At 36.9% G+C, this 19,335-nt stretch overlaps 1 protein-coding gene across 1 annotated transcript in view; it reads right to left on the reverse strand.

The window, feature by feature from the left end:
* Ralyl (RALY RNA binding protein like) overlaps positions 1 to 19,335 on the reverse strand; it is a 330,570-nt gene that overhangs the window by 45,293 nt on the left and 265,942 nt on the right. Inside the window, exon 4 of the mRNA XM_077801181.1 lies at positions 7,079 to 7,126. Coding sequence (XP_077657307.1) covers positions 7,079 to 7,126 — 48 coding nt within the window. The remainder of the gene's footprint in view (positions 1 to 7,078; positions 7,127 to 19,335) is intronic.

The raw sequence follows: 19,335 nt of genomic DNA on the forward strand, positions 1-19,335 counted from the left end.
GTTATTCACCATATCAATAGACTTAAAGATAAGAACCATATGATCATCTCGATAGACGCAGAAAAAGCATTCGACAAAGTACAGCATCCCTTTATGTTCAAAACATTAGAAAAACTAGGGATAACAGGAACTTACCTTGATATTGTGAAAGCTATCTATGCTAAGCCACAGGCTAACATCATTCTGAACGGAGAAAAATTGGAGGCATTCCCTCTAAAATCTGGAACAAGACAGGGATGCCCTTTATCACCACTTCTATTCAATATAGTTCTCAAAACACTGGCCAGAGCAATTAGACAAACGAAAGAAATTAAAGGCATAAAAATTGGAAAAGATGAACTTAAATTATCACTATTTGCAGATGACATGATTCTATACATAGAAGACCCAAAAGGGTCTACAAAAAAACTACTAGAACTAATAAAGGAATTCAGCAAAGTGGCAGGTTATAAAATCAACACGCACAAATCCAAGGCATTTCTGTATATCAGTGACAAAACTTCTGAAACGGAAGTGAGGAAAAACACTCCATTCACAATATCCTCAAAAAAAATAAAATACTTGGGAATCAACCTAACAAAAGAGGTGTAAGATTTATACAATGAAAACTACAGAACCCTAAAAAGAGAAGTAGAAGAAGATCTTAGAAGATGGAAAGATATACCCTGTTCATGGATAGGCAGAACTAACATCATCAAAATGGCAATATTACCAAAAGTCCTCTATAGGTTTAATGCAATGCCAATCAAAATCCCAATGGCATTGCTTGTAGAAATAGATAAAGCAATCATGAAATTCATATGGAGAAATAAAAGACCCAGAATAGCAAAAGCAATTCTGAGCAGGAAGTGTGAATCAGGTGGTATAGCGATACCAGATTTCAAACTATACTACAGAGCAATAGTAGCAAAAACAGCATGGTACTGGTACCAAAACAGGCGGGTGGACCAATGGTACAGAATAGAGGATACAGAGACTAATCCACAAAGTTACAACTATCTTATATTTGATAAAGGGGCTAAAAGCATGCAATGGAGGAAGGATAGCATCTTCAACAAATGGTGTTGGGAAAACTGGAACTCCATATGCAACAAAATGAAACTGAATCCCCTCCTCTCACCATGCACAAAAGTGAGCTCAAAATGGATCAAGGACCTAGATATCAAATCAGAGACTCTGCTTATGATAGAAGAAAAAGTTGGCTACGATCTACATATTGTGGGATCAGGCTCCAAATTCCTTAACAGGACGCCTATAGCACAAGAGTTAACAGCAAGAATCAACAAATGGGACTTACTTAAACTAAAAAGTTTTTTCACAGCAAGAGAAACAATAAGAGAAGTAAATCGGGAGCCTACATCATGGGAACAAATTTTTACTCCTCACACTTCAGACAGAGCCTTAATATCCAGAGTATACAAAGAACTCAAAAAATTAGACAATAAGACAATAAATACCCCAATCAACAAATGGGCCAAGGACCTGAACAGACACTTCTCAGAGGAGGACATACAATCAATCAACAAATACATGAAAAAATGCTCACCATCTCTAGCAGTCAGAGAAATGCAAATCAAAACTACCCTAAGATACCATCTCACTCCAGTAAGATTGGCAGCCATCAGGAAGTCAAACAATAACAAGTGCTGGAGAGGATGTGGGGAAAAGGGTACTCTTGTACATTGCTGGTGGGACTGCAAATTGGTTCAGCCAATTTGGAAAGCAGTATGGAGTTTCCTGGGAAAGCTGGGAATGGAACCACCATTTGACCCAGTTATTGCCCTTCTTGGTCTATTCCCTGAAGACCTTAAGAGAGCGTACTACAGGGATACTGCCACATCGATGTTCATAGCAGCACAATTCACAATAGCTAGACTGTGGAACCAACCCAGATGCCCTTCAATGGATGAATGGATTAAAAAATGTGGCAGTCATACACCATGGAGTATTACGCAGCTCTAAAAAATGACAAATTCATGGAATTTGCAGGGAAATGGATGGCACTAGAGCAGATTATGCTTAGTGAAGCCAGCCAATCCCTAAAAAACAAATACCAAATGTCTTCTTTGATATAATGAGAGCAACTAAGAATAGAGCAGGGAGAAAGAGCAGGAAGAAAAGATTGATATTAAACAGAGACACGAGATGGGAGGGAAAGAGAGAGAAAAGGGGAATTGCATGGAAATGGAAAGAGACCCTCATTGTTAAAAAAAACTACATAAAAGAGGTTGTGAGGGGAATTGGAAGAAAAAACAAGGAGAGAAATGAATTACAGTAGATGGGATAGAGAGAGAAGATGGGAGGGGAGGGGAGGGGGGATAGTAGAGGATAGGAAAGGTAGCAGAATACAACAGTTACTAATAGGGCATTATGTAAAAAGGTGAATGTGTAACTGATGTGATTCTGCAATCTGTATTTGGGGTAAAAATGGGAGTTCATAACTCACTTGAAACTAATGTCTGAAATATGATATGTCAAGAGCCGTGTAAGGTTTTGAACAACCAATAAAAAAAACAAAAAACAAAACAAAAAAAAACTTTACCTAAGAATTAAAAATTCTCTGTTACATTAAAATCCCCAGATCTGGTAAAAGTATAATGACAATATGATGCAGCTCAATGTCAATTTATTGTTTTTCAGCTTCATATCTATCCTTAGCTATAGGTTGGTTTGCATTCTGTAGACCACATTTCTGCAGGTAAGGGAGCTGGATTCCTTTAGGCTCAGCCAATGAAGGGCCCAAGGAGGAAATAGCAAGACCTGTAGGAAAAGGGACTTGCTTCTCTTTGTTTTCACTTCCTGCTCTTCTGAGCACTACTCTGACCTTGTTTCTTCACCTTGGCAGCAGCAATTCATTCCAATAGCTGCAGCCAGAATCTAGTTGGAGTCATTTTGCAACACTTACAGAGTTCCCTCCACTTTCCCTCTGAGATATCTGCACCTGCAGACTATGCCCCTTCCTCAGAAATCCACACAGGGACAGCTGCACTGACTGAGAAGAACTACTTGGCCATACTTTCAGCTCTGCAAGACCCTTTTTCTACAATACCGTTTTCTTTTTCTTATTTTGAGATGGGGTCTCACTATTGCCCAGGCTGGTCTTGACTTCCTACGCTCAAGCCATTTTTTCCAGTAGCTGGGATTACAGGTGTATGGCACCATACCCGATTTTCCCTACATTTTGATAATTCCAAAATTTTCCTTTGTTTCCCCAACCTTAGAGATGGTATCTGACTCCATTATAGAAGGGTGTTTCCTTCTTGCCTTTTCAGTTCTTTAATTCCTAGTTAGAAAGTTTTTATATGAAGTGATCCCAGTTAAACGTAACTAGTGCCATTTTGTTTTCTTGACTTAAACAAAGTAACATGGGGTTAATGGAAATAGCTGAGTGCCCCACACCCCTCCATGTGTATTCTGCTGCAGCTGGAATGCTCTGGGGAGTAGGTTAAGAGAAAATTTTCGATGCAAACAGGTTAATCCAGAGGGTCACAATGTACTATTATGGAAGGATGCCTGACCAACCAACCAGCTTATTTCTCAGTTATATAAACTTTGCAATATGAATATCCATATAAGAAACACTTTCATGACCATCAATGGTTACTGTTAGTTGTTACTAGTAGTTAACATTGATTAGGCATTAATATACACCAGGCATAATGCTGATCCCTACACATGTTCCCTCATTTAATCCTCAGCACAAATTTGTGTTGGAAATTAACTTCATGCTCACCTAACAGATGAGACAACAGGTTGTGGTTTTAAATGATTTGCCCAAGTTTGCACTGCTACTAAAAAGAGTTTTTAAAAATTTAACCATCAGTACAAGCCAAGTGTAATTTAGGAGGAATCACTCTGGATAAAACTGTTGTAGTGACTTTGTAGACTATTTCTCTCATCTACCCACTCCATTCTGTTTTCCTTTTTGTGGGATTCTGTGTTTACAGGGAGCTCTTGAGTATATACACTGATAGCAGATGCTTATGTCTTTTTAAGCCAAGTGCAAAACATGAAAAATAAACTAATGAAAGCACAGACTGTTCAGATAGTCTGTTAACAGTACAGTCACACTGATCTATTGCACACTGAGAAGCCAAACAGATTGTGCAGAAGACAAACAAATGTTTGAAAATCATTCAGAGTTAGCTTTTTTTTTTTTTTTTTTTGTGCAGTGGAGAGTTAACTGAAAGCTTCAAGCTCTATAATTATTTGCCTGCTTAAGGCTCTTGCTCTTTGTAAGATCGATCTATCTTACCTATCAGCTATTTTTCTGAGCTGTCATTTGGAAGTAGTAAAATATAGATCTTGTCTTCTCTTTAAAGATGAGAAGATGGAAAACCTGACTGGTCCCCAAATCTATAATTGTTATCAGACCTTGGGTCTCCTGCCTTCTAAAGCAGGACTCCATTTTAGGAATAAATTTTTAAGGGTGCAAGGAAGTCACATGATACAAAACAGTTAAGAGGCTAGAACAATTTCATATTGACAGACTGTAAGACAATGTGTGTTAATAGAAATTAGGACAATGTGCTGCACCCTGAAAAAATAAAGCTGTAATAGAAAATGCCTACTATACAAAAGTGTAGACTGTTTCGATATTATCTTTTCACAATAGTAAGTAGGACTATTTTAACGCTGATAGACATTCATATCACTTTAATAACAAGTTATTATAAGTTATTACTTAAACTCTTATATTTTGTAGAAATCATAAGTGATTTGAGAAAAATTATTCTTAAATATAAATTTTTGTCCATAGATGTAACTAGTAAAATACTTTGCTTAACCCCGTAGTTTGGACATAGTAATAATTACTGTTGTAGCTCTGACTCCCAAGTAGGCAAGGCTGTGTCCTTATTTTATATCATAGACTAACATTGCTTCTCCTCTGTTTTGTACATTCACACAGTGGATTATTGAATTAAAACAAATACCCAGGTTATGATTGTAGTTCTGTCACTAACTGGCTGGGTGACCTCGGGAAAATGCATCTCCTTAAATGTAGAGAGATGCAATAATAATAAAAATTGAGTATCCACTATGTGTGAGGTTTACTCATAGTCCCTGAAGATACAAAGATAAGCAAAGGTTAACATTGTTGGAGCCCTCATGGAAGAGGGAAGGCAAATGTGAATCAAATAAAGTCACTGCAGAAAGAATTATTGCAGCACAAATTTGGAAAAGTGCTGAGAAGAAACAATGTTGGGGCTGAGAGAGAGAAACAGAAGAATCTAATTTAATCTGGGAGTGGTGTTCATGCTGAGATCTGAAGGATGAAGTCAAGTGAACTAGGCAGTGGAGGGAGGTGTGAGGAGATGGAACAGCACAGAGAAAGGACCTGAGGCAGGAAGGAACATAGTGTTCTCACAGAACTGAATAGGACCTGCGCAACTGGAACAGAGGGGATATAACCTTTTCAATCGATCCCAAGATTCCTTCCCTTTTAAAATGTCTATTGAAAATTATTTTTTCCAGGTTTGCATTCTTATTTGGATTTTTTTTGCTTTAGTAGTACTTATAATTAAACATTTACTAATGACTTAAAAGATATTTACCTCTGTTTTCCCCCAAAGACCTTTCTACAGTTGGTCTTTGGGTTGCATATCTTATATACGCATGTAATCAGTGTTTAGTTAAATAACACCAATTGTCCAACAACACAAATTAGTTTTCCGTTACCACAACATATAACCTATGAGTAATTTTATAAAGTGCAATCTTTGCTGCTAACTTTTCCATCCACAAATGACTATGTGTGAATAGCAAATGTGCATCATGACCAAAGACCAATCATGTCACCGAGTCTGTACAAGATTGGTTGCTGTTCATGTTATTTAGTTCATACACAGATAGCAATCAGGTAGTTGTCATGCCTCCTTGTCTCTCAATGATAAACTCATGTGGCATTTTACAAAAATGAATAATCATACCGAAGAGTGATGATACTGGAAGTGAATTTCAAATTCAGTTGTAAATGGAATTATTAAAAAAAATAGATGGTCATAGGGATGTTGACACTTTTCCATTTGAGGGACTCTAGATATAGAACCAAAGGAAATTGATAAAGCAAGTTTATTAGCATAAGTGAGGAAAATGGGTGTAATGAGATGAAAGGAGATGAAGATATGGAGAGGAAGCCATGGTGGAAAAGAACCATCCACTGAAGGAACTCTCAGAGATAGTTCACAACATGTGTAGGATGTCCAACTGATCCAACCTCAGAAAGAAGGAGGGCTGTTCATCAAGGCTTAAAACAGGTACTTGCTCCACAGCCTAAGTTTTGCAATGAAAAGAAGGCACGCACTATTTGTCTACTTTCGGTAAATTTTTTTACAAAGAAATAAAAAAATTTAATTCTCAAAATTTTACTGTTTTCAATTTCAGTATGCTGAATCATTATTAGCTTTACTGCAAAGCCCTCTGCACTTATAGGGCAGACAGTAAAAGTGTTTTAAAAGTTTTAACAAAAAATTCAAAGGTCATAAGAAAAGTCTATTTTTTTTTTTTAACCATTGATCACTAACAACATTTTGCCTGACTTTAGCTTGGATGATTGCTTTTATGGTGCCATACTATCATGCATAGCAGGAATGGTCTGTAAATTTTATTAACTCTAACCAATATTATAGCCTTTTCAACGTGTCATGAAAGTAAATATATTTTAGAAGGTTGGAATCATTTTCAGAATTAATGAAACTCTCAGTCTTGAAAATTCTAAGTCAACAACAGACCTGGAAAATAATTAGTTAACTAAATCCTTAGAATGTTAACCAAATATTAGAAATAAAATTTTCTGATTAAGCGCCTCCAAAGTCCTAAATTTTCAAGATCTACTATATTTCAGTAGGAGTGAGGAAAATAGAAAAATCTGTCTATCTTCCATTCCATTTAGACTTCATGTGTTATATTTAACTATAAACAGAATAAAAACATTTTAAAAAATAAAAATAAAAATTACTTAATAATTTCAAGAAATACTATATTTAACACTTCATTCAAGAGCATCTGTGAATAAAATGCACAAAATAGTTAAAGATGACTCAAATCATAGGGAAATAAGAAAGAAAAATTCACATACCGATTGTAGAAATCATCTCTGTAGTAATCATAGTCAAAGACATAACCGCTAAGGAGGAAAATAAAAAAAAATTAGTTGGCATTTGTTTCAATCACATTAATTTTGATACTAACTTATGACGTTATAGCAAGACATTGATGCTCCTTTTTAAATACTTATTTTCAATATAATTATGTATCCAAAGGACTTTACAAGACAATTCCATTTTGACATATCATGTCAAATTATTAGTACATGTTTGACCACTTAGAGACTGATAATGGTTTGAATGATTTGGATGAGAGGATTTGGAATAGAGAATGAGAGCAAGTAACAAAATAAATATATATATTTTTAACACTTGTAGTTAAAAAAAAGAACCACCATTTTTTCCCTCTAGACAAGATATAATATGATTGTCCCTTCTTTTTAAGGCAATTTACTTCTTTTGCCTAGGCTATGTGCAGTGAGGCTAGACAATGAACAAAAGGCATTAAAGTAAATGGAAAGGTCTAATGATCCCTTTATTGTAGTTAAGGGTTAATGAAAACATAGAAATACAGCATTAGTTTTTCATTCTAAGGACTGTGGATTTAGTGCTTTAAATTGACAAAAATAACTAATGAAAAAAAAATCCTTGGCTGAGTCTTAACAACAATAACTTAATTTATCAGGATATTTAAATGAGAATTAATAACTGCATTTTGGTGATAAGATTATAATGACAAATCTCCCTAAAGGAATATATAATAAAAATTGCATACATCCACTTGCATCATTGTTTGCATTTATGAAGCACCTTATTTGCATTTTAATTCTCATCCTGTATGGTGTAAATGAAAGAGACTAAGGTGTGAACATCCTAAGTGACACACTCACACTTTTGTTACTAATGAGTGACTGGATTGAGATTGGAGAAAAAGTCTTCTGAAGCCATATCTGGGGCTGTTTTTACTACTTCTTGCCACCCCTTGAACTTGGCAAAAAACCCTAAATCTTAAGATCAATGGAGTATCTTATACCAGAGTGAAAAATTATTTTTAGTTCTTATTTGTTCATTTATTTTTAATTGCGGTAAAATATACAGAGCATGAAAGGGATCATCTCTTACGTCCTTAAGCATACAATTCAGGAAGATTAAAGACATTCACAAAGTTGTATAAACCTCAATTTCAAGAACTTCTCTCTCATTTCAAACAATAACTTTGAACTTTATTAAGTAATAACCTCCTATTTCCGATTCCCCTGGGTAAAATCTATTCTACTTTGTCTCTATGACTTTGCCTGTTTTAGATACTATACAAATCATGAAATTAATAATACAAATACAAACCATACAATCACATAGTTATATCATATTTCTGTTTTTTTTGCCTGACTTATTCCATTTAGCATAATATTTTAAGGTTCATCCATATGTAGTGCAAATCAGAATTTCACTCCAATTTAAGACTGAGTAATATTCCATATTTTGGTTATATTATCATCTATCAATATACATTTTGGTTGTTTCTGCACTTTGATGATTATGAATAATGTTGCTATGATCTTTGATGTGAAAGTGAGTCTTTGCTTCCATTTTGTTTGCGTTTATATCTAGAAGCAGAATTGCTGAGTCATATGGTAAATCTATGTTTAAATTTTTGAAGAGCCGTCACAAGACAGAGGGATAATTTTATATTTTCAAATCAATTTACTGGTACTTTACTTTGTAATTTTTTCCTTGTTAGGAAAACTGAAAGAACTATATTAAGAATGGATTATTATTCTTGGTTTTAAGGATAAGTGTATTTATTCATCCTCATTACATTTGGGGAGAAAGGGCCTGATGTGGCATACTTAATGAATGAGAGTTGGTTTTGCCTCTGGTACCATCTCATGAAACATATAATATTTGAGTTTAAGTACTGAAATGTAAAGTGGGTGTCTATTCTAGGTATCTGGATGGAGGATCTAGCATTTTCTGGCCAAAGAAATACTGTGTCTATCTTTGCAAATCAAGGAGGACAAAGAGATCATTGTCTAAAGAGTAGGAACAAAAATATCCACTTTTGTCTGATTGTCACAGATTGTTAAAGCAGTAATGGTGTATGTTTTAATTTATATTGCTGGTGTAGACACAATTCTGATGTGGAGCTGAGAGACTTTTTCAGAATTTCTCGGTGGGAAGCTGACTACTGAAACCTGCTCAGTTGATGCTAACCCCTGTTAAGCGTGAGAATTCTGTACCTGGCACAGAATTCTTCAGCTCATAAATTTGAGTTCACATGCCAGCTCCAGGGATAGAAGACTCTGAGCATAGCAAGATTACTACAATGTTTCACCAGTGCTGTAAGCTTCAAGCCTGTAAGCTTTGAACAATGGGATTCTTGGGTGCCACAGGAAGCCCCAAGCATTGCAACAGTGAAATAGCTACAAGAATGTTTCTAGCCCTGAAACTTTCAAAAGCACAAAGAACAATACTTATATAGTCCTTAATTTTTTAATTATGAGATCCTCATAAATAAACTTGCTGGGCCAGGTCTTCAGCCACTGTTTCCTCCATCAGAGTGCAGTGTTTCACTTGATCCCGGCTTATTCTCGATTTTTCCCCGCCCCCCTCTCTCTCTGTGGGTGTGTTTTTCCTAATCTCCCATCACCCCTCACTGATTTCTCAAGCTCAACGGTGCAGGTTGTGGCAACCATCAAATCCTAATGTATGAATATTCCCTCAAAATCTTCCTGATAAATCATTACATGTGCTTCTTTCTTTGATATTCACTTATTTCTGCAGGTAATAAGTGATACGAGTGACACTAGCCAAATGCTATTGCTGGGAAGCCTCAAGTATAAAGATAGGGCTCGTCTTATATTTATTACTCATGAGTAATTATCATTGTGTTTTATGTTTGATTACTTTTAAGAATGTGTTCACAGAAGACAAAAGGATGTACAATATCAATCATGTTAAGATAGCACCAATGAGCTTTCCAACAATCAAAGAAAAAAAACCAGTCAAAAGCAGTGTAGTATTTTAAGAACTTTGCAAAGAGTTAATTTATGACGTATAATATCTAGAGAGAAAAATGCTTTAGTTTGAAACCCTATTCTTGATGCTTTTATATACAATCCTCTTTAACCTGAACATCAGTCTATAAGATGCGTAGTATTCTCCCAGTTTTACAAGACATTGGTGTCTAGAGTTGCTAAATATCTGAGATAACACAGTTAAATGTTACAAGGTAGCATAGTCATTCGGATGTTTATTCAACATGTGTCAGGAACTTTCCTAGGCACTTAGGATTAGAAGTATAACACTTTTCTCTTTGTATGAATCTCATTATATAGTTATACACCAAGATGGACTCAACCTCTCAGCATGACTATAGATAGTTTTCTTCCTGACTACAAGCTCCTGACTTTCCCTCTTTTGAAGCATTTACTTTAGAAAACTTTCAATTGTAAAAATTTTCACTGCTCCTTTGACATGCAAATCTTTTCCTAAACTCCCCTGGATTTACAGCCCAGGAATATCAACCTGGAAGCTATTCCTTGGAAATGTGATTACCAAGGAAGATATCTCTCCTTAACCAACCTCCACCTCTCTTCTAATTTCCCCAGCCTCTCATAACCACTATTCTACTCTCCATGTCTCTGAGATCAACTCTTTTAACTTCTACATGTGATAGGAGGGATAAGTTTTAGTGTGCTATAGCAGAATAGAATGATTTAGTTACTAGTAACTTCCTATGTGTTTCAAAATAGCTGGAAGAGAGGATTTTGAAGGTTTTCATCATAAAAATAATGATAAATGTTTGAGGCGATGGATATGCTAATTACCCTGGTTTGATCATTACACATTGTCTCCATGTATTGGAATATCATACTACACCACATGCACAAGTATAATTATTATGTATCATTTCAAAAATAAAAAAGAAAGATATCTCTCAGTCACTGTGTAGGAGCCCAACTTGGAAGAACACCAATTATTAAACACATGTCGAATCACATAGACCAAATTCCCTGAGAGTTTCCTCTAGAACTTCTTCCTCTCAATAGTATTCTCCCTTTTGTCCTTTTGTCCACTCTAGCTCTTAAAAACTCTTCCTCCTTTTGTTTTAGTGGAGTTGAATTCAATTTCTGTCCTCTATGGCAATATTCTTAAAGAAAGTCTTCACTGACTAACTTTTGTGGTACAATTTTTCTTTGACAGTGTTGCAGACAGAAAATAAATAATATAAAACCAAATAATCAGAAGGGAACAAATGAGGTGGACAGAAACAGAGATTGAGTGAAAACTATAAAAGGGGATTGCTGAGGGCTGGACTCACTGAGGAGATGACATACAAATATGAGACTTGAAAAACAGGAAAGGTCCTACCATGAACTGGGGACAGAGAACAGTGGGCTCAAAGGCACAAGTCAGGAAAGACCTTGAGAAATTCAATAATGTAAGAAGGTCATTTCAGGGCTACTGCCCTTCTGCAGACCATAAATAACAGTGTCTTGGGCGTACCCTGATGCAAAAGAGATGGAATGGTATAGAGAGATTCAAGACATGTGTTTTTCTTTTTTCTTTTTTTTTTTTTTGGTGGCTTAAAGAACTGGGGAGATTATATTATCCTTTTTGAACAGAAGAAGATTGGGAGGAAGAGGTTCTAGAGGAAACTGTCAGGATGAGTTTGGGGCATGATAGTATTTGAATGCTTATGACATAGTTAAGAAACACTTTCAGGGGAAATTGCATATTATCTGAGAGGAGCCCCCAAAGATAGGGCTTGCTGGGGAAATAATTCTGGGTGTAAGCATATTGATAGTAATGAAGCTATGGAAAAGTTGAGGTGTTCTTTGGGAGTAAGTGTAGAGAAAGAAGGCTGTTCATGTGGATTCTAGGCCTTAGACATCAAGAAAAGGAGGAGGAGACAGCAAAGAATCTAGGTCATATATGTGCAAGAAATGAACTGAAAAATAGCTTCTGTGTGGACTCCAGCTTGCCACTTACTAGATATGACATTGAACCACCTGCTTAATCTTTCTGAACCTCCTTTGCAAAATGGGATAAGGAACCACCTTCTTGTATAAGGAATCATCTTCTTGTTTTTGATACACTGTAGTCATTCAATGAGTGTTTTTATCAGTTTTCCAACAGCTAAGAATTAAAGAGGGTTCTCTGAATCCAAAGTCTGTGATTTTTCCTACTGTGTCTATTTTCTGTAGATATTTGTTAATTAAATACATTTAATAATATTAATGTCTTAGTGTACATAATGTTTCTTCCTGAGGTATTGAAGAGAAAGTTTGTTATTAAAATGATGAGAACATTTAATTTTAGATGTGTAATTCATCTTAATATTTACGTAGGTTTCCTCTATTTGTAAAGTCCCTTTAGATCTTTACTTCCCAGTTTCATTTTCCTACTAGTGTCTAGCAATCAGAAATTTACGATCACTATAATGATGGTAATAAACAATGTTGAGCAGTTACTAATCCTAATAGATATAGGTGAATATTTACTATGTACTAGACATAGTACTAAACATAGTAGATAAATTAAATAGTGATTGATTGATGAGACAATCATTTTCATATAACGAAAATTCTCAGGATTTTCTAAAGTTATTTCCAAATAAGTTCATAGAGAAGACATGGCTGAGTTTTTAAAATATTTTTCTTTCTGAGGCTTTTTCAAATATTATAATCTCAGAAGACTTTAATTGCTAGAAGAAAGTGTGATTCATTGACCAATTAATAAAGGTATTATTAATATGGATGACAGTAATGATTCCATTCATGTCTCTTATACCTTTAGGAATTGCTTCAATAATTTAATAGCTTTCTGAAAATTTAAAAATGCATGGGAAAAAAGATTTCAATTTTATCTTTTTAAATTATCATGTCCAACTCACTTATTTTTTGTACAATCCTGACTGCTAAAGACATATTTACAAGAACCAGAAATAGCTAAGTATTCTGAATTGTTTGACCTCATGTTCCACTGCCTGCCATCATGAACTCAATTTTACCTGTCAGAGTTAAAAATGAAATGAAATGCACAAATAGACCTGTCTCGACAATGATGCTAAGGCTGCTTTTGTCTTAATGGTTTGGACTTTAAGCAGAAATGCCATGACAGTAGTTGGCTTAGGTCCCAAGCTATAAAATCAAGCTGGATTTCCAAGAAAGAGGAAGAGACACAAGGAGATGGAAGGTAACTCCTGGACAAGTTAGATTCTTGTCAGTTAGACTTCTCAGCCTTCTTAACTTTCCTCTCCATCCTTTCATCCTTTATTCACTTATTTACTGTTAACCTTTGTTACTCTTGCCAGATTTTCTCTCATTTATAAAATCCCTGTTTTTTCTTTCTATGTAAATCTCTATATAAAATTAGCTGTTAAATGACTGCATTGTTAGGACTCATATTCAGGTTGAAAAGGTATTTAATGAATTCTCTAATCATATTGCTGGAAAAAGTGAGTCTTTCAGTTATGAAAATACCATCCTACTTATAGGGGACAGACAAATGTGAGTGGTGGGAACATGAGGTTAAGGGAATAATCCTACAAAATGGGCCCATTGTGCTTGGAAAACATGCTTTGTTTTACAAGAAGCAATGTATCTGCAGCATTCCTCAGCAAACTACCTGCGATTTGCAGGCCAGAAGTAATGCTGATGAGAGAAATCCAAGTTATCCTGAAAGGGGAGATTTTGTGACCCTTTCCACAGACCAGATCCCAAAACTCAGGAAGATAATGATAATTCCTTGCAATTATAAAATCTATAAGAATTTATGGTTAAGAATCCAACTAGAACTGGTCAGCATGGGCCAAAGTGACTTAGTGTTGTCATGGCAGTGGGGACTTGAAAGTCTGATGTCATCCTGCTGTCAGTCAAAAGTCAAGAGGTAGACCTCGGAATAACTGTCTGGAAACTTCTCTGGGTTCCCCAATAAAACTGGAGTACAGAAGAGGCACACTGTCCCTCTCTGCCTTGAGAACCCACTTTTTCCCTTCAAAGTGTCCCCTTTTCTTTTTCCTGTCCTTTCAATAAACTCATACCTGTTACTCTGAACAACATGTCTGAAATCTTCCTGACTTGTAACACAAGAATCAGGGTTTGAAAGTGGGAGGGTGGTCTGTGCATTGCCTCAATTCCCCAGAAGTCCTCAGTTCTGTAACAATAGCCCACCCCAATTTTTCTTCCCTCATAAACTGTGTGGTGCTCTCATGCCAATGGGCTAATCTACTTGCCTTTAAAGAAAAGAAATTTCGTAATTTTCATTTCAATAGTTTTACATAATAATCTATTTCTTAGGTCACTAAAAACAAAATGATGATAAGATGTTTAGGACAGTGTCCAGGTGGAAACTAAATCCAGGAAATGTCAGTACTTTTGTCATTTGGATCATGGTCACAGTGGCCTGGTAGTTGACTTTCTAGAAAAGTAAAATGATGGTTTAGAGTATTTAATATGAATAAGAATTTCATATTATTTATTTAAAATCTGTTGTACTTATATGAATTTTATTCTACTTGTGAATGTATCTTTATTTTAATAGTTCAGCTACCCTTAGAATTTAATGGGAAATCAGAATAGTGAAAGTAATTGTGCTGAATTATACATCCATACCCTTTATTTACTTAAGATTAAATGAGGAACAAATAACTTTCCTGGAATTTGATTTAAAATTTTTCATTTGTGTAAGAAGAAATAACAGCTTATTGGGCTTTCCAATATATGCAATCAATTTTATTTAATCCCTTTGAATCCATAAAGCCAATCTCATGAGTAGACTAATACACAAAGTATTTCTTTTTATTTTCCCTCACAGAACTTCATTAAAACATAATCTGAAAAAATATCAATAAACTCCCTATAATAAGAAGGGTGCATTTTAATGGTTTTTTTAGAAGACATCCTGCCAATAATAACTATTACTAGAGGCTTCTCAGTTATTATATCTGGCTCCTTAAATTAAATTGAATAATCAATTACTGAGTACATATTGTAAGTTAGGTACAATACTGGGAGTTGTGGATAATAACATCAGAAGAAGCTCAAGGTATGCCAATCTAAATATGAGGGATTAGACATACACATACAACTGTAGAGTGAGGCAGAATTCAATGAAGGTCCAAACAGAAATTAAAAAATGCTACGAGAGAAAGTGATAGAGTGCCAGGGATCCCAGCAGCCTGCAGCAGGGCCCGGAGAGCCAGGCCAACTGATTCGCGTGGCCTCCCCTGCGGCTACAGAAGGCGTGGCGCCTCAGTGAAGCCATTAATTGGCAAGCAGGGAGGTTAGGGAAGGCCATTAGGTGGAATCCCACCAGCCAAGCCCACACGGACCCTTGGGCCGAGCACGGGTTCTCAGAAGGGGAAGGAAGCGGTACAGTCCCATCCCCCACAGCAGACACTCCACCGAGGCAGTCAGCGGCCACCATCCGGGAAAGCTGAAGGATACACCGCCACTCTCCTTCAGAGTGCGACATCAAAACAGGTCGGTGTCATTCAGCTCACCCCCCAGACAGCGGGAATTCGCATAAAATCTCTCCTAGGCTTGCCGGGAGAGGGAGTATCAAGCTGAGCCTCCATACAGGCTAGGGGGAAACCAGAGACACCTGACCTCCAAACCCTCCTCCCAGTAGCAGCCAAAAGGAAACCTGGCTAGCCAGCGCTGGGGGAGGGGCAAGCAGAAAAAATCAAAGTGATAGAGTGCCAGGGATCCCAGCAGCCTGCAGCAGGGCCCGGAGAGCCAGGCCAACTGATTCGCGTGGCCTGCCCTGCGGCTACAGAAGGCGTGAGGCCTCAGTGAAGCCATTAATTGGCAAGCAGGGAGGTTAGGGAAGGCCATTAGGTGGAATCCCACCAGCCAAGCCCATACGGACCCTTGGGCCGAGCACGGGTTCTCAGAAGGGGAAGGAAGCGGTACAGTCCCATCCCCCACAGCGGACACTCCACCGAGGCAGTCAGCGGCCACCATCCGGGAAAGCTGAAGGATACACCGCCACTCTCCAACAGCTTGCAACATCAAAACAGCCAGCAGTAGGACCCCGGAGATCCAGGCCAACTGATTCGCGCGGCCTGCCCCGCAGCTACAGAAGGCGTGGCGCCTCAGAGAAGCCATTAATTAGCAAGCAGGGAGGTTAGGGACTGCCATTAGGTGGAATCCCGCCAGCCAAGCCCACCGCCCACGCCCGGAACAGGCCCAGCGATCTGCCAGCATTGTAGTCACGACACCCCAATTGGAATAGGGACAGAGCAGAGCCGCCTTCCACTCCCGGAACAGGCCCAGAGAGCCGCCAGCGTGGTAGACACGTCACCCCAATTGGAGTAGGGGCACAGCCGCCGCCCGCACCTGCAAGGGAGACTTTTCAAGTATACAAGAACAACATAAATAAATAGGGGGTAAATTTCAAAACACAACAGTTGCACCAAGCAGAAAGAAACGCGGGCAGTATGAAAAGACAAGGAAAGAAAGGACCACAAGCAATGCAGGTCAACTCAACTTTAGAAGAGGTAATAGCTGCAACAGATGGAATATCAGATAAAGAGTTCAGGATATATATGCTTCAGATGATCTGGAGTCTCAAGGAAGACATGAGAGAGCAAAATCAGACAATGAAAGATCACATTGACAAACAAATCCAGGAAGTAAAAGATCAATTTCACAGGGAGATAGAGGTAATAAAAAACAAACAAATTGAAATTCTAGAAATGCAGGAAACAATAAACCAACTTAAAAACTCAATTGAGAATACTACCAGCAGAGTAGATCACTTAGAAGAGAGAACATCAGACAATGAAGACAAAGTATTTCAACTGGAAAAGAACATAGACAGCTCAGCAAGTCTGCTAAGAAACCATGAGCAGAACATCCAAGAATTATGGGACAATATCAAAAGACCAAATTTAAGAGTCATTGGGATACAGGAAGGCACAGAGCTCCATTCCAAAGGAATAAACAGTCTATTCAGTGAAATAATACGAGAAAACTTCCCAGAATTGAAGATTGAGACAGAATCCCAAATCCTAGAAGCCTACAGGACGCCGAATGTGCAAAATCATAAGAGATCCACACCTAGACACATTATAATGAAGATGTCCAACATACAGAATGAGGAGAGAATTTTAAAAGCTGCAAGAGAAAGAAAGCAGATTACATTTAGGGGTAAACCAATCAGGATAACAGCTGATCTCTCAACACAGACTCTGAAAGCTAGAAGATCCTGGAATAACATATTTCAAACACTGAAAGACAATGGGCTCCAACCAAGAATCGTGTATCCGGCGAAATTAAGCTTCAGGTTAGAAGATGAAATTAAAACCTTCCACAATAAACAAAAGTTAAAAGAATTCGCAGCTAGAAAACCATCTCTTCAAAAAATCCTTGGCAAAACATTACAGGAAGAGGAAATGGAAAACAACATTGAAAACCAACAATGGGAGGTAGGACAGTAAAGGGGGGAAAGTAGTCAAAGAGGATAACAAATCAGGTTTAGTGACATCAATAAACAAATATGGATAGAAGAACAAACCATATCTCAATAATAACCCTAAATGTTAATGGCTTAAACTCACCAATTAAGAGACACAGGCTAGTAGAATGGATCAAAAAACAAGACCCAACAATATGCTGTCTACAGGAGACGCATTTGATAGGAAAAGATATACATAGACTGAAGGTGAAAGGTTGGGAAAAATCATATCACTCATATGGACCGCGGAAACAAGCAGGAGTGTCCATACTCATATCTAATAAAATAGATTTCAAGCCAAAGCTAATGAAAAGGGATATAGAAGGACACTTCATACTGCTCAAGGGAACCATACACCAACAAGACATAACAATCATAAATATATATGCCCCAAATAATGGTGCAGCTGTATTCATCAAGCAAACTCTTCTCAAGTTCAAGAGTCTAATGGACCAACATACAATAATCATGGGAGACTTCAACACACCTCTCTCACCACTGGACAGATCTTCCAAACAAAAGTTAAATAAGGAAACTATAGAACTCAATAACACAATTAACAACCTAGACTTAATTGACATATATAGACTATACCACCCAACATCAAGTAGCTACACTTTTTTCTCAGCAGCACATGGAACCTTCTCAAAAATAGACCATATACTATGTCACAGGGCAACTCTTAGACAATACAAAGGGGTAGAGATAATACCATGCATCTTATCTGATCATAATGGAATGAAACTGAAAATCAATGATAAAAGAAGAAAGGAAAAAGCAAGCATCACCTGGAGAATGAACAATAGGTTGCTGAGTGATCAATGGGTTTTAGAAGACATCAAGGAGGAAATTAAAAAATTCCTAGAGTTAAATGAAAACACAGACACAACATATCGGAATCTATGGGACACATTGAAAGCAGTTCTAAGAGGAAAATTCATTGCTTGGAGTTCATTCCTCAAAAAAAGAAAAAACCAACAAATAAATGATCTCATACTTCATCTCAAAATCCTAGAAAAAGAAGAGCAAAACAACAGCAAAAGAAGTAGAAGGCAAGAAATAATTAAAATCAGAGCTGAAATTAATGAAATTGAAACAAAAGAAACAATTGAAAAAATTGACAAAACTAAAAGCTGGTTCTTTGGAAAAATAAATAAAATTGACAGACCCTTAGCCATGCTAACGAAGAGAAGAAGAGAGAGAACCCAAATTACTAGCATACGGGATGAAAAAGGCAATATCACAACAGACACTCCAGAAATACAGAAGATAATCAGAAATTACTTTGAATCCTTATACTCCAATAGAATAGAAGATAGTGAAGGCATAGATAAATTCCTTGAGTCTTATGATCTGCCCAGATTGAGCCAGGAGGATATAGACAACCTAAACAGACCAATAACAATAGATGAAATAGATGAAACCATCAAAAGACTACCAACTAAGAAAAGCCCAGGACCGGATGGGTATACAACAGAGTTTTACAAAACCTTTAAAGAGGAACTAACACCAATACTTTTCAAGCTATTTCAGGAAATAGAAAAAGAGGGAGAACTTCCAAATTCATTCTACGAGGCCAACATCACCCTGATTCCGAAACCAGACAAAGACACATCAAAGAAGGAAAACTACAGACCAATATCTCTAATGAACCTTGACGCAAAAATCCTCAATAAAATTCTGGCGAATCGGATTCAAATACATATCAAAAAAATTATACATCATGACCAAGTAGGATTCATCCCTGGGATGCAAGGCTGGTTCAATATACGGAAATCAATAAATGTTATTCACCACATTAATAGACTTAAAAATAAGAACC

This window comes from Urocitellus parryii, chromosome 7 (genome assembly GCF_045843805.1).
Source record: "Urocitellus parryii isolate mUroPar1 chromosome 7, mUroPar1.hap1, whole genome shotgun sequence".
Classification (NCBI taxonomy): Eukaryota; Metazoa; Chordata; class Mammalia; order Rodentia; family Sciuridae; genus Urocitellus; species Urocitellus parryii.